The 27,758-nt window shown below is 34.2% G+C and overlaps 1 protein-coding gene across 1 annotated transcript in view; it reads right to left on the reverse strand.

Annotated features, from left to right (window-relative positions):
- Window positions 1-27,758, reverse strand: part of LOC124356589 (signal-induced proliferation-associated 1-like protein 3) — a 165,986-nt gene that overhangs the window by 34,498 nt on the left and 103,730 nt on the right. The window contains 6 exon segments of the mRNA XM_046807680.1: window positions 20,916-21,061; window positions 21,565-21,821; window positions 22,491-22,794; window positions 24,095-24,399; window positions 25,390-25,557; window positions 26,539-26,642. Coding sequence (XP_046663636.1) covers window positions 20,916-21,061; window positions 21,565-21,821; window positions 22,491-22,794; window positions 24,095-24,399; window positions 25,390-25,557; window positions 26,539-26,636 — 1,278 coding nt within the window. The 5' untranslated portion in view covers window positions 26,637-26,642.

Genomic DNA, 27,758 nt, shown 5'->3' on the forward strand with positions numbered 1-27,758 from the left:
GCCTCGCCGGGCATTTCCATCTGCTGCTGCCGGGATCACAGTCACGGTGACCATCATGGATGTCTTCAGCAGGTCCACCATCTGGTCGTGTGTTAGTGTTGACACGGCCACCTGGAGCAAACAATTGATACATGCTTCCAGAGAGAGTGGTTAAAACAGATATTTTAAGTTTAGGTCACATGTTTACTGCCATGATAATACATACAGATTTCTTCATGTGCTGTATACTTAACATTATGTTTGGAGTAATGTTTTACGAGGTATGTCTACAAAATAACTTCCATTCTACTGCGATTTAACCAATTAGTAACATAGTTTTAGATTTTCATCATTATAGTTGAATCTTATCCCTTCATCATAAGATTTAATCCTTCCCACGCCATAGACGGATATATTAGTAGAATGGTAGACTTTCATAGAGAGAAGGGGACTACAGAAAATGCAGGTGGAGGAAGAGGAGACCTGGAATGACAGACAAAAGTGGAGGAGGCTGTGTACGACGACCCGTGATAACAGAAATGTCAGATGATGATGATGATGGTAGACTTTCATCAAATCGTCAAATACAGTATCCAATATTACAGATTATAGTCTCTTGGAGAGTTTTTTTAGTTCACAAAAGGCCTTCGAAATGCCGGTGCACGCTCCGTGCTTATGGCGATTGCCAAGGAAGTATTTATAAACGACCTTCACTCTGCGGCAGGGGGAGGGAAGCGCCCTTTGTCAAACTCCGACCACCTGCTCGTTCGTTCTGCGTCTCCTACAAAGCCTTAACCAAACATATCCATAGCGTGTATTACTGCTTTCTCGGTTGTCACAAGCACGTGCGTCTACTACATATCTCGTTATTATTCTTCATCGTATATGGTAGTATTGTGGTTGGTTTTGAATATTTATCTTCTTTTATAGTCAAATGTAATTGAAGTAGAGAGTATGAAGCATATTCAGAAAGCACTGAGTCTCTCAGCCAAGAGGAATTGTTTGTGTGGCATGTTGGATACACTACCGTGCAATCTGATTCCTCCTCTCCGTAACTGTCGATGCAACAATACATTTCGTGAAAAATGTAAATTCAATCTCTCTACAAGTTTGAAATAAGCGGTATCATCTGTTATCTCGTTTGGAAAGGAAAAAATCTGATTGAGGTTTATAAAGCAGTAAAATCTGCTTATGGTGATAAAACTATGAATCATACAAGTGTTTTCAAATGGTTCTGTAAGTTTTAAAACAGTCGTAAGTCTGTGCATGATGATCAGAAGAGCTGAAGACAATTGTGGACTGAAATTATGGAAAATAAATTGAAAATGCACTCCTGAACGATCACAGATTGACTGTGGATGAACCTTTTTTTGCGATATTTACACAAATCTCCAGATCTCTGCTACACAACGAAAAAGCTACAGGATATCGAAAAATGTTCTTGAGGTGGGTCCCAAAACAGGTGACAGACCAACACAAGTTGAATCGTGTGGAGGGCAGTTAAGAATTTTTGACGCCACAAACTCTATAGAGGTAAATTCTCTAATTCATTAAATTTAGAGTTGTTTTGGAATGATGCAATTTTTACCTCATTATAAAATTTACCGGAGTTTCACCCTTCCAAACAAGATAATGGGTGAAACCGCGTATTTCATACGGACGGAGTTTGGATTGACATTTTTTAAAAAACGTATTGTCACATCGACAGTTCTCAATGTACTGACCACAAACTGATCTAGTTGTTGAGAGGAGGAATGAGGCTACACGGCAGTGTAGTCAACATGTTGAAAAAAGTCTTCCCGGCCGTGAGAGCCTCAGTATACTTACTTTCTGGATATACCTCATATGAGTGAAAGTGCAGTGTAGTAACGTCTAAGGGACACTCCTTTTCTGTTTTATATACGTAATTAAGACCTCTTGAATTTTACCTGTAATCTTTAAATGTGATCACATATTTTTAAAGCGTATTCATGATAAAAATGTTGTAGATGTTATAACTTGAAATAAAAGACACTTCAAACCCAATTGGGAATTCTACAGTCTGATACCATAAAACTCCATGCTAAGTGACCACACATAATGAGATTATGTTAGTGAATGATACCATTGCCTTTACACATAGCCTACAGTTTATCCAGTCTGTTTATCCTCTCACCTTACATATCTCGACTAGCCTGGCCCCTTGCCTCAGACCAGCCTGCCAGGCCAACCCTAGACTCTCCACCTGCGTCACCACCCCGTCCGGCTGTACATGGAACCCGAGCTGGCCCAGTGGGTTCCTCTTGAGCGCCAACTCCTGGGTCACACTGCCCTGTGTCACTGATCGCAGACGGACCACCACCTACACATAAGGTGGAACAATTTCTAGTAGTACTTCGGTTCAGGACAACAAGTCTTTTCATAAACTGAACTATGTCATTTAAATTAAGGAAAAAAACTCAACTCAATAGATACAGGAACAAAGCAGGATTCAAAAAGAATAAAAATACCTTTCAGAATATGAAAAAAAAATGTTTAGTTTCCATTTTAACAAGCCTTTTCATGAACTAAAATATGTCATTTAAATTAATGAAACAAACTCAACGCAATATACACAGGAACAAAGAACGATTCAAAAAGAATAAAAATACCTTTCTGAATATGAAAAAATGTTTAGTTTCGTGTTTTAAAGTTTATACAGTATCTTTATAGTGTGGATTGTATGTATAAATATGTAGCTACGCCTAATGGTTTGAGTTTACTTAAAACATTTACTTTACTTTTTTTATTTATACACATCATTTTTCAGAATGGCTCACTATTTGACATTTAAATTGTATTTATTCTTGTAATTTCATGTTTTACATTATAGAGAAGTTGCTTAAACCATATAAATGCAATTTATTTCTACATCTTGACAGCACAGAACACTAGCTAGCCAAGCTGACTGTTCCTGCCACAAAGGAGATAAACCAGTGGTGTATAGAGACAGTTATGAAATTTATAACTCCCTCCCCTCTAAGTCTCATATGGGGACTTCAAAAATATGATCAGAGAAAAATTGAGATAAATGAATCAACATTACACTAATCAAACAGCTAACTTATACATGACAAAACTAACATTGCCCATTGTAGTAACACCTAGTAAATCTGTACTCCTCTTTTGAAACCTTAAAATACCACGGACTTAAAATGACAAAATATTACAAATTATACTTTGTTTGTGAATGGATCACTAACATTTTGATATTCCTAAATTGAAGAGTAAAATATATTAAGTGTCAAATTAAAAACTTGTTCAATTTTGACTATCAAAGTAATGACAAATATATGAACAAACTAGCTGATTCCCTTTGCCCGTGTACGTGCACTTCTGGTACGAGTCAATTAGATTTTCAACGCCGATGTAGAGTTTGCCTTGTTGCCACGACCAAGAAAGTGTCTGTATATTTATAGCTATTGTACACGTACATATGTTTTATTATAAAGTAGCCTAACACTCAAGCTTTAAGTTCAACCAGAAATTTATCTTAAAGAGAAATTCCCCATCATAACTTAGCGCCTTCAAATAGTATTATTTAATATTATTTAATTCATGTGGTTATTTAATATACATAACTGTCAGGTAATTGCAGTCAATAATGTGCAGGCGCTTTAAAGACTATTATCTTGTGCAGCGTCACTTGGTGGCGAGTTACATCAATGGGCATAGGTTATAAACCTTCTCCGTGGAAAAATACATATACATACAAATTTTCATAATGATCATTCAAATAGTTCACGATTCCATAAAGGACAAACACATAAACATTCATTTATATATATATATATATATATACTAGCGGGCCCGGCGCGCTTTGCTGCGCATTTCAATAATTTTTTGCAAAAGTTGCCCGCGGCTTCGCACGCAATTTCCCGTTGAAAACAGTACACTATATTCACTTATTCTTTTTCTATCACATTCTAAACATTGCTGAGATAATTGATAGTCGTTCCATCGTGAGCCTCTTGGGCGTATTATGAAGGTATGTACCATATTCCTGCCTCTATCTAGCTGTTACCCACGGCTTCGCACGCAAATCTTAAGAACCGAAGTCCTTATATTACTTAGTAAATTTTTTTTTTACTATAATAAATTTTAGATTAAATTAGTTATATCTCCGATGCCACGATTGAGCTTGCTTTGTTGTCTCGATCGAGAGAATATGTACACACGGAGTTTTGAGCGTCAAATTTGAATTGTATTATCTGGATAGTAAAGTCTATGTTTAACAGTGATTGCAAAAACAGTTTAAACAAAATTTGTCGTTTCTCTTAAGCTTACTCTATGCTTTAAAACTATAAGTGTAATATATGTTTACAAAGAACAGCTGATTAAAAATTTGAAAAGACGTTAACATATGTTTGCTGCAATGCATTTCTTATGGGTATTTCTGTAACCAGTGGGGCGGAATCCTGAATCGGGAAAGGGATGGGCATAGCTTATAAACCTTCTCCGTGGAAAAATACATATACGTACAAATTTTCATCATGATCGGTCCAATAGTTCACGATTCCATAAAGGACAAACATACAAACATTCATTTTTATATATATAGATATATATAGATAAAGACTACCAGCTTACCTCCATGAGCTCATCCCGGTCCCCACTCTCCCTCATGTGGAAGGTCATACACTCTCCCTGGTGGTAGTACAGCCGCAAGCTGCAACCGCATTGGGTGGTTTAGTAAAATTGATACTACTATCTTCCTTCTTCTATTATTACCTATCCATAGTATTTTTAACAAGACAATACTCTAGTACTACCAGTAAAAATCTTTTACAAACTGAAATGTCATCATTTAATTTATTAACCAGTTACTTAACAGTGCAAGAGCGGAGACCTAATTTGCATCTTATGAGTGCACAATCTTATTTTTGTTGAAATCGATATAGAAATGATAAAGACAAAAATTGGTTGACAGCTGCACTGGTTTTGGTGGAGGTCGAAATGAGAGGTATAAAAAGGGTTAAGAATTATGAAATGATAATATTTCCTTAGCTTGACACATTTAAACCAATCATCAGACATGTAAATGTAAATGAACGTTAAATCAGCATCAGCGAAGAGAGGCTGAAAGTGACAAATTTCAATCCCTTCATCTAGTCATCCGACGGTGACATAAATATTATTTGATCTAGGAATATATGATCTGAGAAAGAATTACCATTTCCTTTTTTTAACACTTTTGATATACTCCCATTCCAGCCTCCACCAAACCTAGCGTAGCTGGTGATCAATTTCTTTCTGAGTAAAAGTTTCTATATCGATTTCAAGAAAATCTAGAATATATACTTATACAGTGCTAATTGACTTTCAGTTCTTGCACATGAGTAAACGTCACAGAGGAATAAATAACATTTAATCAATAAATTGCAGATATTATTCAACAGATGTTGTCTAGGTACCTGTTAGTATTTGTAGTCCAGCCGAGAACACTGGAGCACGGAGTGATAAACACGATTTCCCGACTGCTTTCCTCTACAAGCAGCAAAGTGTCTGCCGATATCGCCAACAAACAGTCTACCAGCACTGCACGGCTAGAGTCATCCAGGGCTACAGGCCAGCATACTGCGCCGCGCTGCGTAGCGTCTGCCAGGAACCTGGGTCGCCACGCCGACTTCTTCTTGCTGCTGAATGACAGCATCGCTACGACATGTACAGTCAGGTCAACACGTTTACTCTGACAAATTTCAGGGTGAGGAGCTTCCTCTACTATTTATACCGAAAAAATTGTATTCGTTTTTCTGAACCCCTACAATTTCTAATTGGAGAAGCAATCAGTGCAAAAAAACCGTATGTGATACTGATTGAGTTAGGTTTATAGCAGTTACAGATCACTTCCCAATTATACCCACAGATGAACCTGAAGAAAGGTCTATACATTTTGAACAAGCAAACCATTCTTCTTCTAAAGGACAGACACAACAACTCAGCAACCTGTTAGTAGTATATCATGCTATAATAAGTCAAAAAGGAAATATTTATGCTTAGTATTATAATTTAGTAACAATACTGCTTGAACTAATTATACTATACTATTATAACTAAATAGCTGTTTCCCGCGGCTTTGCACACTTTTCGTAAGCTTTGCCCGTGTATGTGAACTTCTGGTTTAATTGAATTATATTTACAACGCCGATGTAGAGTTTGCCTTGTTGCCACGATCAAGAAAATCTGTTTATGTTTATAGCCATTGTGCACGTACATGTATTTTATTATAAAGTGGTCTAACACTCAAACTTTAAGTTCAATGAGAAATGTATCTTAAAGACAAATATACATAATAACTTAGCGCCTTCAAATAGTGTTTGGCTAGTAATATACGTAACTGTCTCGTAATTGCAGTTTATAGTGTGCAGGCGCTTTGAAACCTTTTATCTTTTGCAGCGCCGCTTGGTGGTGAGTTACATCAATGGGCATAGCTTATAAACCTTATCCGTCGAAAAATACGTATACATAAAAATTGTCATAATGGTCTGTCTAATATTTTGCGATTCCATAAAGAACAAACACACAAACATTCATTTTTATATATATAGACTAGCGGGCCCGGCGCGCTTTGCTGCGCATTTCAATAATTTTTTGCAAAATTTGCCCGCGGCTTCGCACGCAATTTCCCGTTGAAAACAGTACACTATATTCACTTATTCTTTTTCTATCACATTCTAAACATTGCTGAGATAATTGATAGTCGTTCCATCGTGAGCCTCTTGGGCGTATTATGAAGGTATGTACCATATTCCTGCCTCTATCTAGCTGTTACCCACGGCTTCGCACGCAAATCTTAAGAACCGAAGTCCTTATATTACTTAGTAAATTTTTTTTTTTACTATAATAAATTTTAGATTAAATTAGTTATATCTCCGATGCCACGATTGAGCTTGCTTTGTTGTCTCGATCGAGAGAATATGTACACACGGAGTTTTGAGAACCATACTTCTGTCAAAAAAAACAACTAAGGTTGATTTTATAACATTCTTTATATTTGTAGCCAACGTAAGATAGTAATTATGATATCTGCATTGCTCTTCTGATCAAGCATGAGCATGGTTTATATTAAATAAATATTGCAGTTAAAGGTGAATTTTTACGTCAAATTTGAATTGTATTATCTGGATAGTAAAGTCTATGTTTAACAGTGATTGCAAAAACAGTTTAAACAAAATTTGTCGTTTCTCTTAAGCTTACTCTATGCTTTAAAACTATAAGTGTAATATATGTTTACAAAGAACAGCTGATTAAAAATTTGAAAAGACGTTAACATATGTTTGCTGCAATGCATTTCTTATGGGTATTTCTGTAACCAGTGGGGCGGAATCCTGAATCGGGAAAGGGATGGGCATAGCTTATAAACCTTCTCCGTGGAAAAATACATATACGTACAAATTTTCATCATGATCGGTCCAATAGTTCACGATTCCATAAAGGACAAACATTCATTTTTATATATATAGATGACTAGCGGGGCCCGGCGCGCTTTGCTGCGCATTTCAATAATTTTTTGCAAAAGTTGCCCGCGGCTTCGCACGCAATTTCCCGTTGAAAACAGTACACTATATTCACTTATTCTTTTTCTATCACATTCTAAACATTGCTGAGATAATTGATAGTCGTTCCATCGTGAGCCTCTTGGGCGTATTATGAAGGTATGTACCATATTCCTGCCTCTATCTAGCTGTTACCCACGGCTTCGCACGCAAATCTTAAGAACCGAAGTCCTTATATTACTTAGTAATTTTTTTTTTTTACTATAATAAATTTTAGATTAAATTAGTTATATCTCCGATGCCACGATTGAGCTTGCTTTGTTGTCTCGATCGAGAGAATATGTACACACGGAGTTTTGAGAACCATACTTCTGTCAAAAAAAACAACTAAGGTTGATTTTATAACATTCTTTATATTTGTAGCCAACGTAAGATAGTAATTATGATATCTGCATTGCTCTTCTGATCAAGCATGAGCATGGTTTATATTAAATAAATATTGCAGTTAAAGGTGAATTTTTACGTCAAATTTGAATTGTATTATCTGGATAGTAAAGTCTATGTTTAACAGTGATTGCAGAAACAGTTTAAACAAAATTTGTCGTTTCTCTTAAGCTTACTCTATGCTTTAAAACTATAAGTGTAATATATGTTTACAAAGAACAGCTGATTAAAAATTTGAAAAGACGTTAACATATGTTTGCTGCAATGCATTTCTTATGGGTATTTCTGTAACCAGTGGGGCGGAATCCTGAATCGGGAAAGGGATGGGCATAGCTTATAAACCTTCTCCGTGGAAAAATACATATACGTACAAATTTTCATCATGATCGGTCCAATAGTTCACGATTCCATAAAGGACAAACATACAAACATTCATTTTTATATATATAGATATATATATATATATATATATATATATATGTTTAGATGATATGAAACTTGGATCTACAACCAATAGCAAATGTTTATTAATCAAACTCCCATGACATAAAACCTAAAAAAAATCAGTAAACAGTCTCAAATTCTTAACAGGGAAGAGTTGTACATCAACTTTGTAAATTTTACGTAGAGTAAGTTTTTAGTGTAAAACATAAAGGTAACAATTTTTGTTATAAATACAAACACTTACAGAATTTCTGACTAGTTTCGACGCATGTAGTTGTAGAGTAGTTTGTTACAAGATCCTTCAGATACTCCTGGCGTGTTCGAGTCGCCATGGTCGAGAACTTCTCCGATCTGTGTGCTGCGTTTTCTGCGTTTTATAACTGAAATATCAGATATTCGGTTAATCGCTTCAAGACAACGATTGATATTTCTGTGGAAAATAATTTAACTAGTGTTGTATCATTTACCTTTGGCCAATAGAAAATCCGCAAATGCCTTAGATTTGTTGAAAACAGCTCCTTCGTGAATGGGTGGACCGAACACAGGGACTTCCTTGGACCTAGTGACTGCCACACTAAAACACCAACAAAATGATTCAGGAACGTATTTATTGATTTACTTTTATTTGCTTATACTGTAAAGTCTGCACAACATTTTTTAATTTACTCAAACCCAAGCCAATTAATATCACATAATGATTGGTCAACCCACTTTAATCACTACATTACTAGATAAATGAAGTAATGGACATTTCATTCGATGTCACATGCATCTTTAACAACTAAGTTATAGAGTACAAATTGTCAGAATAACATTACGAGACAATCTGTAAAAAATTGTATTAACCCTTTTAGTGCTAAAGGGTCTGGTGCATTGCCATACCCAAGAGTACTAAGCATTTTAGGGCATAAATGCAGAGTTTTAGTAAATTCCTTACTATTTCCTTAATTGAGGTCATATCTTGTTACTTTTTTTGTATTGAAGATAAATAACCAATAAACAGAAATAAATAAAAAAAGTACGTTTGTACATATTTGGATTGTTGTAAAAAAAAATTTCTTTATAATGTAATTTTTTTTAATTTTTTTTCACTTTGGCATACAATTTTAGTATGTAAAAAATTTTATATTATTTTTCTGATGCTACCATCAGAAAGAGCAACTAAAACTAAACAAATTCCATATATTTTATTTTATTTTTACACAACAAATAAGAAGTGTGGATGAAAAATATAATATGTTGTCCGCGCCAAATTTTGCCCTACATGTAATGTTTGAAACGCTCTAAAGAAATGTAATACACTTATTATTATTAGCATAAATACTTTATTAACGTTAGTATTATTTATAAAAGAAGAAATTCAAGCACAGTTAACACTTTTTTTACCTAAATAATTGTTTTACTTAGTAATAAAACTATAAAAAAGGTGAAGTAACTCATCATAACCCGCAATGTTCTTATTAGACATAGTTTGTAACTTGGTAAAATATAATACACACGGAAAACACAAATGAAAAATGAAGTAATACAATGATTGGGAATACTAATGAAGTAGTATTTCACAATTATAACACAATTTAATGGATAAAACAAAGTAAACAAAGCACAGCGTCAGTTCGCTCGTGACGTAAACATCCGAACTGACCTTTTTATTTCACGTCGAAGACATATAAACAGCTGGTCGTCGGCAATCAAATATACAAATATCGTTACTCTATGGCTTTTGGATGAACTGTCATTGTTTGCAGCCAGTAACTTGCATAAACTGAACCAATACATATAAAAAATACGCTGCGTCTACAACGTAGACGCTAGCACTTTTAGACATAAACGCAGCGTCTATGACGTAGACACTGTAGCACTAAAAGGGTTCAATCTCGAGCACAAGCACTTATGTATTTTTTCAGTGGCACGTAAGTATTTGCTAGTATTTGAATAGATTCTCTCTCACCTGCACAATATAAATCCTTTTAATATTTTTAGTACTGTTTGGTATATTTTCTTAATATATGTGTCAATATTCTTCAATAGTACTAATAAAATATTATTTTATAAATTTTATCCCAACATCATGCAGAATAGTAGTTTTATGTAACAACATTTAGAATAAGAATTAGAAGTTAAAAAAGAATTAACGCAATAACAATTTAAGAATTTATGCACATGGTCAAAGCGTGATAGCGATTTGCTAACAATGGGAGTAGTGCTTGAATTTACGAATAAACTGCTTGGTACTCGGCAACTAATTCGGTTTTAGACCACACAAAGGAATAGTATACTAAAGATTAACTAGCCATCTTTAATGAAATACCCAACTCCTTCATATCACCACGTAAAAATGCGGCAATTCGCCCCAGTTATGTGTGCGCTCATGTGTTAAACTTGGCGTGATTTGACCTCATTACATGAAACAAACACATTAGCAAGAGCAATGTAACCACTTACCAATACTGAGTGTTATCCGTGCAGGGGTTGATGGCTCGGACAATGATAAAAACATGTTGAAACTGGGATCTGATATTCTTTGGTGTGAATGGTTGAGCTCCTGGCTCCTGAAACACTATGGTCACGATGTCGTTGCCTATGTGCCTCTTGCGTAACAGCTGTCAACAAACACATGCTCCAGGTAAATTTCAAGTTTTATGAGGCTGATTTATTTTTAAAAACCTTAGGATTTAAGAAATGTTCAAAAGACAAGGAATTTGCAACTAAAAAAGTGAGAACATTAAAAACACAATGTTAGTAGCCATTCTTCAAATATGAAAATTCAGTACAAATCCGATTATTCAAGCCGTCAGTTAACCAGAACCATTAAATATAATTAATAACGTTTTAAGAAGCGTGCAAAGAACACTGTGATGCCGCACCCACATTATGTTTACTTACTACTCAATGACAACATTGAAAAATGTCTTATAATAACTGACATTACCAGATGACTGATATGGTTATACAGTACATCATCAACAAAATAAAGAAGACAATACAGATGAAATCCTAATATATCTCATTGTAATGGGTTGAAGACCTAGCAGGGATCGCTTCTGGCTGGTTTATACCTTCCAGTTGAACCTACCACTGGACACAGCAAAAACCGATGTGTCACTTAAATCTGGCAACCTTATGTATGTCCAGGAGCGGCACATCACTAACCGCAAGTGTCGAGAGTGTGGGGTGCAAGGGTAATTCGATAGGTCTAGTCTACTGCGGGAGATGACTGTTGGAGTTGGTGGGGTTTGTTCCCTAACCACAGAGGTTCTTGCTAGCCTCAACAAGGGTGTGCCACCCCCTGCCTGCTTTGACTGGAGAGGCTGGTTCAGAGCTGGCCTCCCCTTCTTCCGGGGGGACATGACTTTGAGATTAGTGCCCTAAATTCTTCCTAATGGATCTTGATAGGAGGCGGCCCCTACCCCCTAACCTTACCCATCCTGAATATCCTGTCACTCCGGAAGCAGCGCTAAGTCCTTAAGGTCCTAAGGAACCAAAAGAAAGTACTTTGAAGAAGAGATGGGCAAGAAAAAGTCACAGTTCAAGACGATTTTGAAACTCTGGGTGAGTGTGAATGTCACTGCTTCAACTGGAGTCTGATTCCCTTAAATCCGGAGTAGTAATTTTCTGTTTGTGGGTGATGTTTAATGCCTGACATCTTGAGTACGGTACTCTGTGAATCATTATTAGAGTTCTTCAAGGCGGCTAACTTAATTTCAGTTAATTGTAATAAAATGATGACCACCAGATACGCAGGGGCTGTGTGGGGTCATCCACTTAAACCACTTATAACAGTCAAGTGAATTATGTAAATTGAAAGGAGTCACTTTAATAGGATGTTTTTAATATATGTTAACGACATTGGAAATGTAAGCAATCCTGACCAGACAATTTTATATGCAGATGACACATCTATACTATATAAACACAAAACTTTGGGGAATTAAGAATCATAGGAAATATACAAATTAATAATATAGTGCCATACTTTAATGAAAACTTTTTTAACAGTAAATGCAAATAAATCAACAGCTGTAAATCTTACTTCAAATAAAATTTCTTCCTTTGAGATTCAAATAGCAGTTGACAATTTAGTGATACCAATGTGTGAGTCTACAAAATTTCTCGGATTGATTATCAACAAAAATTTAAATTGGAATGACCATACAACTACTCTTTGTATACAGTCATCTAAAGAAATATTTATGATTAGAGAACTATCTGAATTCTGCAATGAAAAAGTTCTTAAAATGGTATATTATGAATTTTTTTTATTCTCAATTAGTTTATGGTATTTAAATATGGGGAAATACATTTAAAAAGAACATTAATAAAATGTTATTAATACAAAAAAAGCAGTACATTAGATATATATTTCTGGTATTGGTTATAAAGATTTATGTAAACAAAAATTTCAAGAACTTCATTTTATGACAATCCCTTGTTTAGTTATGTATAAACTGTTGCTTTATATGGTTACGTCAAACAACTTAACATATCCAAACATACACCAATATAACACAAGGGGCACAAACAATATTGTGGCAAAAATATTACTTCCAAACAATGTTCATTAGCAACATTAACTCTTGAAGCAAAATTATGGAGTTATGGAATTATAGGTTACAATCACTGCCATTAGATATTTTCAAAGACAAATTGGCTTTTTCCTCTTGGAACATCCATTTTATGAAGTAGTTGAGATTTTTGGGATTAATGATGAATTAAACAATTATTGTTGATCTTGGAAATTCTTTTATCTGTGTTGTAATTTTTAAATAATTAATTAATTTTGTTTTAATTGATTTTTTATTTATTTAACATATTGCTTCTTTTAAAGGTTTGGGCAAACTGGAGGATTGCATTGCTCATACTATTACTGAAGTGTACAATGATGTGTTTTCAATGTGACAATGTAATCTTTACCAGTAAAAAATGAGTATCATTGAGGATGTAGCACCCAACCTATCATTCCTTCCTTACGTATATCCTCCATCGTTAACATTCGCTTGCTGGTTACAAATGTCCTCTATGGCTACAACCGAGCTGTACTAACCTGTTGCCTGTTGTTGGGGGTGAAGGGGAGTAAGGTAGAGACATGGAACATGATCTCACAGTCCTGATACTGGGCGTACACGGAGTACAGACCTGTGGAGTCAGCTGTAACACAAAAAACATAAGTGTCAATACGATTTATAGAATACAGTACTTATTCCACATTTATTCCTTGGAGTTTAACCCTTTTAGAGCCAGGACCAAATATGAGATATTGCAAAAAATTTTCACATCTCATATCCCCTTGTGACTAGTCAAAAGTGCCAGGCTAAAATTGGAGATTTTTCAGTCTCTTAGATTAAAATTTATAATTTTTCATAAAAATTAGAGAATGACCTAAAATTTGCACCAAATTACTCGTATAGATATATACTATCAACAAAAATATATATATAGATGTAGTTTTAAGTAATTTAAAAATTTAAAAAAATAATATTTTAATAGATTACATAAAAGATTTTATTTTTTTTTGCAAATAACTTAAAAAGGAAATAATTTTACCGTGGGAAGCTATTTTATTATATTGTACATTCAGAAAGGAACAACCATACACAATTTTGTGTTATTTCTCACATAAATAATTTTTTTATGACACATTTTGTATAAATACGCATAATTGTACTTCGCAACATTTTATAAGTGTTAAAGCAACTGACTCTTACATTGCAAGAAACTTAAAATAAATATTCACATTATGGATGTACCGGTAAACAGATGATTGTAGGATTCATAAACAATTTCAATACAGTTAAAAAACAATATTTACCAAGAAATATTTACACAATTTTATTTGAAATTTATTTACACTTTTTCTATTTACAAATGTGCTATTTACAATTCCACTCCTGTGAGATTGCAAATTGTCAGCCATTGTAACTACTACACACAATAGCTAAGCACGTAACAACTAACACTACTAATATTTACAACTACAAAATAAAATAATAAAGAAGAATCCAGCATACAATAATACAATTACACTAAAGCATAAAGAATTAACAACAAAAGATCGAGTCAGCTGATAATGTCATTGACAATTACAAAATAAAAACTGCATAGCCCTCTAAAATAAAAATTATATTCATATTAATTATCTACAAATATACTAGGGAATAAAAAAACATAAAACTTTAATTGTTTGACGTCGTATTTATTTAAGAAAACAACGAATATCAAGGAGACTATATATTGCCTGGTGCTTTTCGCATATTTCACCGACAGCAATATATTGCCGCCTGGCCCGGAAAGGGTTAACAGATCTATTTTCAGTGTTTTCAAGCCCAAAAACAATTCTTTCTGTCTTATTTTTATTAGGTAATAATTTATTATTTTCAAGCCATATGCAAGATTTTTTAAAATTTTAATATAATTTTATAATATATATAATAATATAATTTTTAAATTATTAATGTAATTGCTTTGGGAGCAGCATTAAGAGTATATCAGTTTCCATGTATCATGTCTATAGATCATTACTCACTCTTGTTGTCTAGTCCAGCTTTGTACTTGTCGAAGCCCTTGAGACGAACCTTCTGGCCGATGGTCTCCAGAAACTCGATGAAGGCAGGGCCGGCGTCCTGGTTATTGTACATCTCCTCCTCCGTGGACTGGCCTGACCGACAGTACATCACGCCAACCTGTGCACAGTCACCGTCTCAGTACGTGCTTACCCGTGTAAGGTATTGAAGTTTCGATCTCTTAAATGTAAAACTGCTTCAGCAGTCAAAAAATTTAGGATAGTTTGTGGCCACCGGTTTTTATATTTCAGTCAGTAAACATGGATAAAATCTTACCTTGTACATCAAAACACAGCACATATTGAGATATATGCTTAAAAAAATTGAGTGTAATAAAATATTTTTCATATTTTCTCTGGAACAAAAATAAATGCAAAACCATATGGACTCGAAGGCAGTATTTACAAGTCGTCCTTGGAGCTCTACTGGCCTCCGCCATTTTGTTGAAAGTGCAAGTTAATTTTTGCTGTAATGTTATCTCAGCTCGTATGTCCAGCTGTACTGGCCAAGATATAATACATCCATCAGCTCGTAAGGCCAGCACCACTGGCCACTAAACATAGCGGTTATTTTCTAATATTATCTTTGTTTTATAATGAATTGTGAGTGCTAAAAACCTATTAACCCTCGAGCTGGCAGTTGAAATTTCCTCAAGTGGCAGGCCATTTTGAAGTGTTTTGCAGTAGTATTGGTTTTTATTTTTTTTTATATAATTTGATTATAAACCTATATGTATTATATATCACTGTTTTCACAAGAAAATTTACTTTTTATTCATGGAAATAAAAACCCAAAAATATAAGAAATTTATCACTTTTTTTTACTAAGTTTGTTTTCAAAAAATAAAAAAGGTATGTAAAAGTGGTGGGGGTGCACCTATAAAAGACATATTGTGTGAAAAAAAATATTTCCAAAATACCCAAAATGTTGAAAATTTTTTATAGTTTTAGAAAATGTATAGTTTACTACACTTTTTTTAATTAAAACAATTATGAAATACTCTAATCTGAAGATAGTACAATACGGCTAAATTCGTTGCTATGGATACGACTGTGTTACAAAAATTCATCAAAACCTTAATTATTACTCGAAAAATTCATAAAATACATTAAAATTAAGCTTATAAAAATAAATAAAGAAGCTTTATATCATGATCATCGCATATGAAAATGATCCTAAAGCTAACTAAAACTATCACAACACTGCACATAGCCTAGAACACAAAATCTCACTAATATATTTTTTTCACATATATTTCTTCATAACATGACAAAATAAACTGATAAAACACAATATACGAGAATTTATACGCATAAATAAACACACTTAATACATAAAAACGCTTATTTCATGTAATAAACTTACGTTTTAGATGGACAAGAATAACGCGACCGGGTAACAATACAACAACAATGGCCGACTGTTTACAAACAACTCTCGTTTTCAATATGTCATACTTAAATCATGGCATACAAAACACAACAAAATACATCAAACAAATCAGCAACTATTTCTGATTCCAGTGGTATATGAATCATTGCAGTTTAGTTCGTGTATTAATTATAACAGATGTCAAACGGGCACGTGTCAAATCGACTGATTTTCAGGCGACTGCCACTACAGAAACATTAATATCGACTGATAATCAGGCGACTGCCAGTTGTAGGGTTAAGCAGCTTTATTTTATAGTAGTTTTTAAGTAAAGCAGTAAGTTTTAAATTAGGCTATAATTCTTCGCTAAACATTGATTGTGCAAATAAGACGAATGACACGTAGTGGGCCTACACACTGAAGTGATAGAAATCTAGAAAGTTTTACTAGAAGACGTGTGCTAACTATTCTTGACTACATAAGTATGTATTTTTAAAATGTTTATTTCTTACACAAATTTAAAGACTGAGAAAAATGTACAATAGTTTATGTCTGGGTATAAAATAACTGTAAAAGCCTACTTTATAACATTTTATAACATATCTTTGTTAACAATATGCGTATGAGTTAAATTTCCCAAATGTATGTTTATCTTTGTATTAAAAAGATTCATTAAAAATAAATGTTAAATAATTTTTAATATAAAATAATATTTGTGTTATTCCAATCTGGGGAGGCAAACAACCAATATGAACGCCGAGCTGTCAATAAAAGTAGAGCGGCCATCTGTACTGGCCATACGAGTTGCGAGGACAAACTACGGCAAAACTCTTCAAGCTGTATGTAACTTTGGTGTGGCCAGAGCTGCTGGCCTTTCGAGCGCAAAGGGGTTAAGTGAATAATATATGAATATTTCAAGTTGTCCTGTGTTATAAATTTGTAAGTTTGCTTAAAAAATAAACAATCTATGTAAATTATGTTCAACTTTGTTTTTAAATCTTTCCAAGGACTTGATAAACAAATTTTAGTCTAAGAAATTCCTACAGATAAAGTAGTATTACATAACTAAACTAAGATCAACAGCCATGATTTCCTACCTTGTAGTGAGTAGTGAGTCCTTGCTCGTCCAATTTCAGTAGCTGTTCTTCCGTCTGTGGTGTGGATGTCCCTAGCCTCAGGCTGTTAGAACAAAACATTTTTCCACAATGTAAATATGGCCAATAAGAAAACAGTAAGGATTTAGTTCTGGAGATAATAACAATTCTAGAGGCGTATGAGATCATTTATCCTAAGGTTAACCCTTTGAAAGCCAACGTCCGATTTTACAAGATGTCAAAAGTTGTCTAGACGTGCCACCATCCAATTTTACCGGACGTTCGGGAAAAAATCACTACAAACAAAAAACTTTATATTTTTGAATTAGCATTGTATTAAATTGTTTGTGAAGAACTGTTCTTTGCAAAATAAATTGGTGTCTCTCACTTCCAACCAATTGACTTTAACGAAAATCAATCTAGAACTCACATATAAACATTTTTGGTTGACATGGCTACCGGAAACAATGTGACATTAGTTTCTTAAAAGTTGTATAACTCACTCATTATTGAAGATAATGATATAAATTTTTGAATATTTATAGACAATTGAATACTCTTTCCAGTGATATGGATAAAGAAAAGGATATGAATGTTTCTGTAATGATAATTTGGTTGAAAAATAAAATTTAAATAAATTCTGGAATTTGTTTAGGTAAGTCCATTTTTTGTATTCCTAAATTTAAATTTATGGTAACTTTGTTATTTTATGTTAATTAGGCAGAGTTTTCAGAGAAGAAAAATATTTTGATAGCAATTAAATAATCAAACTGTGAATTTTTTTACTGAAATCTTTGCAAAATGCCTTCAAAAGGGCTGGCCACTAGAAAAATAACTGGCACTTTTCAGTACACCTACTCAGTAAATACTTGGTACTCAAAAGGGTTAATACAGTACATAATTGAGAATAGGTACTGATATGGTAAGAAAAGCAAAGTTATCTTTATCCGACTGAAAGGTTATCAAGAGCTCTCAGTGTCCAGTGGGCATGAAATATGCCACATTTTGTTCATTTTAAAGTCTCTACTTGTAAAGAAGTAGAGGAATAATCTTCAATCTCATAAAGGTATGCCTGCTCTTCCTACGCTATAAAAACCTCATATCAAAAAATTTACTTTCCCCCTAAAAAAAAAAAAAAACAAAAAAACAAAACAGTAAGTAATGAGTTCACAGACAAAGTAATATTTAGTAAACACTATTAATTCCCAATATTGTAAACCCTGAGACACATCCTATATGTATGGCTATTGAGAATCATATTACTTACTTTAACTCATTTTTTATATGTACTTTCATGAGGTTTTCATTATAAAAGAAAGTTAAACCTCATTTTCAATGTCATGTGGCATCTCAGGACAAAGAAAATTACTATAGTATACCTAACGTTAACTGTACCCATAACAATGCAATATTCACCATGAGAGTTGAACTTCGGGTGCGACATATTCAAGAACTTCTTTGGTATTCATGGTCTTACTGCTACTGGACGGTTTCAGGTTGGGGATAGCGTCTTCTAGCACTGAGCCCCGTAGCGTCAACAGCTGAAACAGCCCAAAGATTATACTCTAAAAACAGTATAAACTATGTCAGTTTATAAAAAAAATTTGTTAACAACATTTTATTTATTTACAATATGTTCAATTTAGAAGAACAATAATATTATATACAGAAAACAACATTAACAATTAAAATTGAGTTGGATGTTAACCATTGTTAACACTAACACAAAGAAACTGCAAAGAGGCTACACCCTTACACTGTTCTTCAAAAGTTAACAAGATAGGGTTATATTACCCTAACAACATCAAGAAAAAAATCAAGAAGAAGATTAAGAAGAATATGGCAAAACAGTAGAAATCCAAATGATAAGGGAAACTTCAATAGGGCAGCTCAACATCTGAAAAGATTATTGTTTAATATTAAAACCTGCGGTTTGAAGAGTATACCCAGTCTCTCTCAGCAACCGAAGCTACAGACTATTCGTTATGGAAAGTAACTAAAAGAATTAAGCAGCCTAAGATATCCATTTCCCGCTTTTTAAAACTGATGGAAACTGGGTTAAATGTAACATAGAAAAATCTAAGGCATTCGCAGAATATTTCACCAATTTTTTTAGATTCTCCACTTCAACTTGATTTCCCGTTACGAAAATTTAAACCATCTGACATTCGCTCAGTTATAACTCACAATCTCAATCCTCATAAGTCTCCTAGCTACAACTCTATTACTGGAAAAATACTGAAAGAACTTCCAAGAAAAGCTATTATATTTTTAACATTCTTATTTAAAGCCATGCTGAGACTAGAACACATACCCATTCAATTTAAAAGAGCTCAGCTAATCCCAATGCCAGAGAAGCCCCTCACCCAGTTAACCTTTTAAATGTTAACTGCACTGGTCGTCACCACTTCTCTTCTTTTTTAAGTTTTACTTCTTATTAAAAGTAGTTCACAAAAATATGAAAAAAAAACATAGTAATATATTGATAATATTTTATTTTTTAATAATTATACATACATAAATAAATTCTAATTTTAAAATTTCAAGTTTAATGAAAACCATATAGCAAAAAAAATATGTGACACAAATATCTATTTATTTATTTAAGTTAAATTTAATTTTTATTGTAATGAAACAAAAATTATAAGCCTACCTTATTCACAAGTTGAGTAACATAAGTTTTTGTAAGGGCGAGTCATTTGTCCTTTTTGCCATTTGTTGTGTAATTCATGCTTTGAAATTCATAGTACTTAACATACGAGTAAAACCACACTTATTTCTGATGTCAACTAACATTGTTTATAGCCCATACTTAAAAAAGTAATCTTTTAATACAATATTTACAAATTTAGAATATATTTTCAGAAATGTCAAGATAGCTATTAATCAAATTGTTGTCAATGCCCACATCCACACCATTTCTAAGTTAGTAATTGGTGTATTTTCGACAACAGGAGACTTCGAATGGTTCCATTTACTCATTTTCAAATAAAATAAGTAACAATGTAATATTTAACTGTGATATGTTATGAACTCCACATTATAGGGTTATCTTTATGTTAGAATAATAAATCGTAAACTAAAACCCTTTTTAGTTTAACTGTGGTACTTTATACTGTCCTAATACATCTTTTTACACAAGTCTGTGGAATTTCAAAGCATTTGATAAAATAGGGAGCTATTTAAATAATACAAAGTACACGTCCGCAGTATACGGACATTGGGAGATGATGCCATATTTACGACGTCCGTATAATACGGATGTCAGGGTTAAGCAGACACACTTTAAGTATTTATTTAAGACGTTAAAAGATTCAAAGTTTCTCTGGAGACAAAATTGAAATTGTGCCAGCCAAATCTTTCTTGTTTTATTTTATGGATAGTTAGCTTCATGTTAATAATAAAACAATCCCTCAAATTGAACTTATAAACTGTATGGCTCAATATTAGGGTTTAGATCTGTAGTAAAACTAATAAAGTTCAGATTTACTTAATCAGGATTAACTCACCTCACTAGTTCTAATAACTATCCTGTAGCAGAGGAGGGGTGGGGAGGGGTTGGTGTCTGAAGAAGGCGGGCGCTCTAGCCTCTCTCTCTTGAGGCTGATGGCAACTGGTCCCAGATTCTCATCCATTCCAAACCAGTTTTGGTGTTCTAGATAACATTGACAAAATTAGCTTTTACGTTTCTCATTAAACGTAATTACTTTTTAATCTAGTACTACTGGGAAAATAGATTTTTTAAACACTCATTTTATTAAATAATTAATAAAATATGGTAGCTTCCTAGAAGTTAAGATGGTAAAAAATTTCAGATCTTTTTAAACCACAACATAGATAATCTCTTGTCTAGATCATCTTGTGGCCAGCAGTGACGTAAATCAGCTTATTGAATTATCTCTTAAAGTTTAATAGCAAACTATAATATAAATCTAGGTCTAATGCTATTTTCCCCAAAATGGCAAAGACCTTTCAGTGGTTTTGCAAGATTGTTATCACAATAAAAATCAAGTCTACCACTATTTGTGTTGAAAACGTACTATCTAATTCTTTATAATCATTAGGCTACTGAAACGTTATTTCTTTGATTCAAACCTTATAAAATATTCAAAATCCACAGAGCTAGGCATGAATAACAGAGTGACTTTATTGTCTGACCTTGTTGGTAAAAGTAGTTGCGGTAATAGAGAGCGCCATGGTCAACGCACTCTATGAGGCGACTGTGGGGTTGGTGGGGGCACGAGCCATGGGTCCAGTGGGTCTCTCCGGGAGGGAATTCCAGCACAGAGACTCCACAAGCAAGTGGAGGTCGGTGCAGGGGGAGGGGAGACCGCCGCTTGCAGGGAGGACTGAGCCGCGTCAGAGATACCACTCGTTCCTCTTCCCCGCCCATCTCATTCCGGAAGAACGGACAGCTACAACAAATTTTCCTTATTTACTTTTGGAAATACAGGATAAAATCAATTTCACAGTTCAGTACAACAGTTAGAAATTGTAACGGTAAAATCCACCTTTAATTTAAACCAAATAGATCAGCCAAAATACTGTTCTGACTGTTCATTTATAGTAGCATTTGGAAGTATTGAGAAATAAGTGAAATATCGGTAGACTCCTTATTATCATTGTAAATAAAGCTTCTTTGTAGATACATCTTGAGGACAGCAAGGCAATCTGCAAAACTCGTTGCGTGCCTCTACTTAAATTATTATTTCAGTGATGCTTCCGATGATATAACTGTATTATTACTGTACATAAATGCAATCACCCTCTCCTCTTTGTTGGCCATCCATTCTAAAAATGTCATAATTTCCAATTTGTTATTTCACTGTTTCATTAATTAATTTTTTGCAGCTACTATTAGTAAATATTTTGCCAAGACTACTCTCCTATTTTAAATGTTTCTTGTAAGATCCTGATTTCAATAATCAGTGACCTCCTAGAATCTTTGCTGTCATCGACAGTACACTGCTCCAACATTGTTGCTTATTCATTGAACCAATCTGTTTCAAAATCTTCCGGGCAAGAACATTTTCCTCACCCTAACTAAAGAACCAAAGATATGATGGATGCGTTGATGGACTCACCTCTCCAACAACTCATTGCTGCGGCCATCCCCACCATCTTCGTCGCCACTGTCTGGCGTTGATGCCCGTGTACCGAGCATGCTGGCCGCCGACGCACCCGTGGTGGTGTTACGCCGACGAGCTAGCAGCAGTCCACGCAGCCGTGCTGCATATCCGACATTGGCTGTCAGGCTTTGTACATCATAGTGCGCTAGCGCACGACGTCTCTGCCGCTCCTCACAGTCTGGCAGACTGCCTGGAGAACTCATCATACTGTCGTCGACCGTGGCAGCTCGTGCTGGCTTTCCGTTGTTCGACACATTACCTGCCACATAATATTTAATTAACACGTGTTTTATAAGAGTTTTTGAAAATGTTAATATCTTGTAATTATTAACACTGAAAACATCTAACTGATTAGTAAGAAACTAAAATTAAGAAACTGGTTTTTTCTTCACCATAAAATCAATAGTTGATTCCTTATTTTGTTGATTTTATTTATTGTACATTTTTAAAGTATAATTTACTGTATGGAAATAAAACACAACCCAATTGTCCATGAAATCTTTCTGCCTTTGTAATATTACTCATAACTAAATAAAATATATAATACAACAATCAAGATTTAGAGAATAACCTCCTGTTGTTTTTTTTTTTTTTTTTTTTTTTTTTTTTTTTTTTTTTTTTTTTTTTTTTTTTTTTTTTTAATTTTAGCAGGAGTTATGAAAAAGGCTGAAATTTAATTTTTAAAATGAACATATGACTTTTAGTAATAATAGGCTTCTTTCAATTCCGTCTCAGAGCTGCATCCCTTTCGACTACATCCCTTACTTAACGTTCTGAACCATGGTCTCAAGGACGTAGACAGCAAGGGGGTCCAAGAGGACCCCACAAATTTTCAATTTTTTAAAATTACTTTTTTATTATTAACGATTATTATTATTTAAATAATTCAGTATTACTGACATGTACTGCTGAAAGATCGTTCTCAACAAAGAAACGGGTCAAGAAGTAAAAGGAATGAAATGGGGCCTTACTCTCTGTCCACTACGAGAAAATATCAGTTGTCTGGACTCCCACCAACATTTTTTCCCTCGCTACGTTCTTGCATTGTCTGTGTGATAATGCAGTCATAATAGGTCTAACTTTTGGTAATTAAAGCTACATGTAGCTGTTGACAAAACTACACAGCAGACAACAAATCTACTATCACAATTATTATTAGTTTTTTTTTTTTTTTAATAAAAACGTTTAAGTATTCATTAATTTAAATTCTTGATTCACTAACAAATAACAATAGTACTCTGTTACTAATAGCAATAGGATGTTGTGCAACAAGTTGTCACATCCTATTTCAGAAGGTTTTTGACACATCAACATGGTCAAGTAGGCAAATTGATATTTTATTATGATATTCCTAAATTTAAATTTATTCATCGTAAATAGTTTATTGTTAATATTAATCTTCTGGGTCATTCATATTATCCAGATATGTTGGTTGAACTCTTTAAACAATCTTTGTCAAAGTTTTAAATTATTGTTTTCAAGTAGATTGTCATGTAGGTATAATGCAGGCTCTTAGCTCAGTTGGTCAGTTCCTGTCACACAATTACCATTGAACTTACCTGACCAGAACCGATGGAACTTGAGCCGCAGCTTGGGACTGGTGCCAGTAGGACTCGTGACAGCATCATCGGCCAGAGTGTTGTTGGCATTGTCACAAGCTGCCCCACCCTCCACCTTGCCCCTCAGGTATTCTGCAGGCCCTGGGCTGCGTTGGTCCGTTCCAAGCCCCAACACCGCAGGTCGGTAATCTTGCAGCATCGCAAAGAACGACTCCCCTGTAGTTTGCTTGTCCGAAGCGATGACATCAATGCTACCGTGACTGCCATACTCCCGCCGTAAAACCGGACTCACCATGCTGCCGGACCTGTCACACAAATACTGCTTTAGATATGTAATACTTAGGGCATATGTAAATAGGCATTAAACTATGCTGACTGTCTTTATCATCCATTCTCCACTCTTACTGGGATGACCTGTCAGACTGTACAATGAGCATATCTAGCAAAATATGTCGGACTGTATGGCAATCTGGTTATTAGCAATGAATTTCTAGCTGGATATTAGTAAGTGAATCTAGCTGAAAATTAAAGTACAAATATTTTGTTTTCTGTTAGCTTGCTGATGTACACTAATCCTACCCACATCCCCACCACACACACCAAGGACGTAGCCAGCGAGAGGGTCCAAGGAGTCCGGAACCCCCCTCAAATTTTGTATTTTTTTTAGTAAACGATTATTATTATTTAAATAATTTAGTATTACTGACATGTACTGCTGAAAGATCACTCTCAACAAAGAAACGGGGTCAAGAACTTTTTAAGGAACAAAATGGGGCCTTACTCTCTGTCCACTACGGGAAGAGATCAGTTGTCTGGACTCCCCCCCTCCAATTTTTTCCCTAGCTACGTTCTTGACATACACATTTAGCCAGTGACAGTACCGATCCACTGGTAGAGTTTTCAATTTCTTAGCAAAATGCTACAGATTTCTACATTGGAGACAGCTTATCAGATTTTGTTTAGCATCCAAACAACACTGTTTTACAATATATAAGTGTTACTGTAGCTCATTCTGTAATTCACATACATTTTCAGAAATAACACATTATTCATGATTTAATGTCTCAAGGGAATAGTATAGAAATCAGGTTCCCACAGAAGTGATCCAGTAACAATGTGTGAATTTCTTTGTCTCCATTATTATCACTAAGATTATTATTATCCAACATGCTTTTGGTCAATACAATACTTTACGGTGAATACTACTAATTATTTCTGACCTATACATGCTACCTCAGAAGAATACGTGGAAGCCCAAGGTAACCCTGGCATGAAGTTGTTGCTCTACCACTCACCTAGAGTCATGGTGTATATGGCTGTGGTCATGCATCAGCTCCAGGCTGGAGTTGCTGCGGTAGAGCGCCTCCTGTACCGAGGTCCCCGTCCGAGGTCGCACCACATGCTGGTGGTGGTGTCGATCATTGTACGAGGACCTTGAGGCCGACAGTAACCCAGCACCCACTCTGTCAAAATATCACTGTCACGTCCAAGTTCTTCACAAATCACTGGTTATCATTTATGTTATGAACTTAGCAATAAAGGATTTATGTTAGAAAACAACAGTACCAAACAATTTTGTAATAATATTTACAAACAAAGAAAAAAATAAAATACTTGATAAGTGTATTAAGTCACTGGTTTAAGAAGAAATAAATAAGCTGTTGTAAATAAAAATAAATGGTACAACTCATAATATTCTTTCTACTCTTTTACTCATGATATTTTTGTAAAGGTTTAATAAAATGAGTTACTAATAAATCGTAATACATTTACTGTAATTCCCCTATGAAGCACATTCCAGCAGTGAAGTCCACTAGTTATATTTCACTACAAAATAAACTGAAAGTAACAGACTTTTTAGTAGATCGTTTATTACAAGCAATGTTACAAATAAATACAATTACATGAAGATAGTAACAGAAAAAAATAACTTTTGGTGAAGGCCTTATTATTAAAAGGAGGTAGAAGGAAGGGAGGTGGACAATTTAAGGAAAATGTCCCCCAAAAAAGAATCCTATTAACTGGTAAAAGTTCAGCTTATCCTGATTTATTTCCACAATACTCATTCAGTGTTTGGAGTAAGTTAGATTCGTTGCTGTGTAAGAAATCTATTAGAGATTTTTAAATGGAAATAGATATGTAAAAATTGGACCAGCAACTGGATTATGAATGTTACGATGCAGACATGCAATGCAGTTTTATTTACGAATTCTCTCATGATCTTTCATCTGGAAGGCTCAGAATCTTCATTTTTCTGAGGAGAAGTGCTATTTTCTCGTATGTCATCCTGTCTCCCCCATGTATAAATACATTATTACACCCAATTAACACCACCCCTTCTTCCATTAACTGCCCACAAATCTCTGCAAACAAGTTTCCCAAAGTTCATCTTATCATATATGATCCAGGTGACAAATACACGTGAAAGTAAGTGAGAGGCTTACCTAGCTCTGAGAACATTGCTGTTGTAGTACTCCACGGCTTGCATGGCCCGCTCCCGGACAGTGTCTGGGGCTCCGCCCGCCACCTGCGCCGCGCTCATCCCATCCTGCTGTAACATCAGGTGTTACGTTAATCTCTTGTATGTTACATTAAAGCATAACGCATAACCCAGCATATAAATGTTTCAATGGAATTCTGTGTTGTTTCTTTCATAATGTTTTACACATTCAACAAAATAATTCTTTTCAAAGAATTCAAATTACGACTCTGTCAAGAATGTATGTCATACTTGTCATAATTCATGTTTATTAAAATGTAAAGAAAATTTAGAAACATTTCAGCTCAGACAAAATATACATAATTACAAGCGTAACTGTCTCGTATTTGCAGTTTCCAATATGCAGGCACTTTGAAAACTGTGATCTTGTAAATTTAAATGGTGGACCACCCGGGGTATGACAAAATAGATAATAGCTGATTCTCAGACCTACTGAATATGCACATATAATTTGGTAAAAATCGGTAAAGCCGTTTCGGAGGAGTAAGGTAACTAACATTGTGACACGAGAATTTTATATATAAGATAATATAAGGAAGAAAGGGAAGCTAGATATGGTAAATATTAGGCTAGAAAAACTAAGAATAGTCTTTTATGTATGGAAATTAAACTTTTCAACAACTTGCCTGATAACGCATGGACAGTTAGTATTGTTAACTTTAAAAGCTCTATTAGTACTTGGTTGAAGGACAAAGCCTTTTTATTCAATTGACGAGTATTTGTCCTGTGACACTAATGAAATAAAATTTTAGACTACTGTTTTTATATTTCTTGTTTCTTTTAAAATTTATTTATTATTTCTCACTGGACAAAGCCTTTTGATGAGCATTTGTCCTGTGTCAATTTTAAAGCCACCGTTACAAATTTATTGAGTTGTTGATTTGTTTTATTCTCTGTTATTACTTCTTATATATTTTACTTGTTGTTGTCATGTTATGAACTTATTTATTGTAGTTGTACAATAGTTTTTAATCATTTATCTATTCTATTACACGCTTATTGAACAATTTTGTATATAAGAAATTAAGGAATTCGGTATTGGCTAGTTATACTAATATTATGAATTTTCTGACGATGTTAATTGCATTTATATATGTTTAAAGACAAATACAGAATCTTAATGCCTTTCGAATGTATTTCTCCATCACCTACGAAAATTATCAT

Source organism: Homalodisca vitripennis, chromosome 3 (assembly GCF_021130785.1).
Source record: "Homalodisca vitripennis isolate AUS2020 chromosome 3, UT_GWSS_2.1, whole genome shotgun sequence".
Taxonomy (NCBI): Eukaryota; Metazoa; Arthropoda; class Insecta; order Hemiptera; family Cicadellidae; genus Homalodisca; species Homalodisca vitripennis.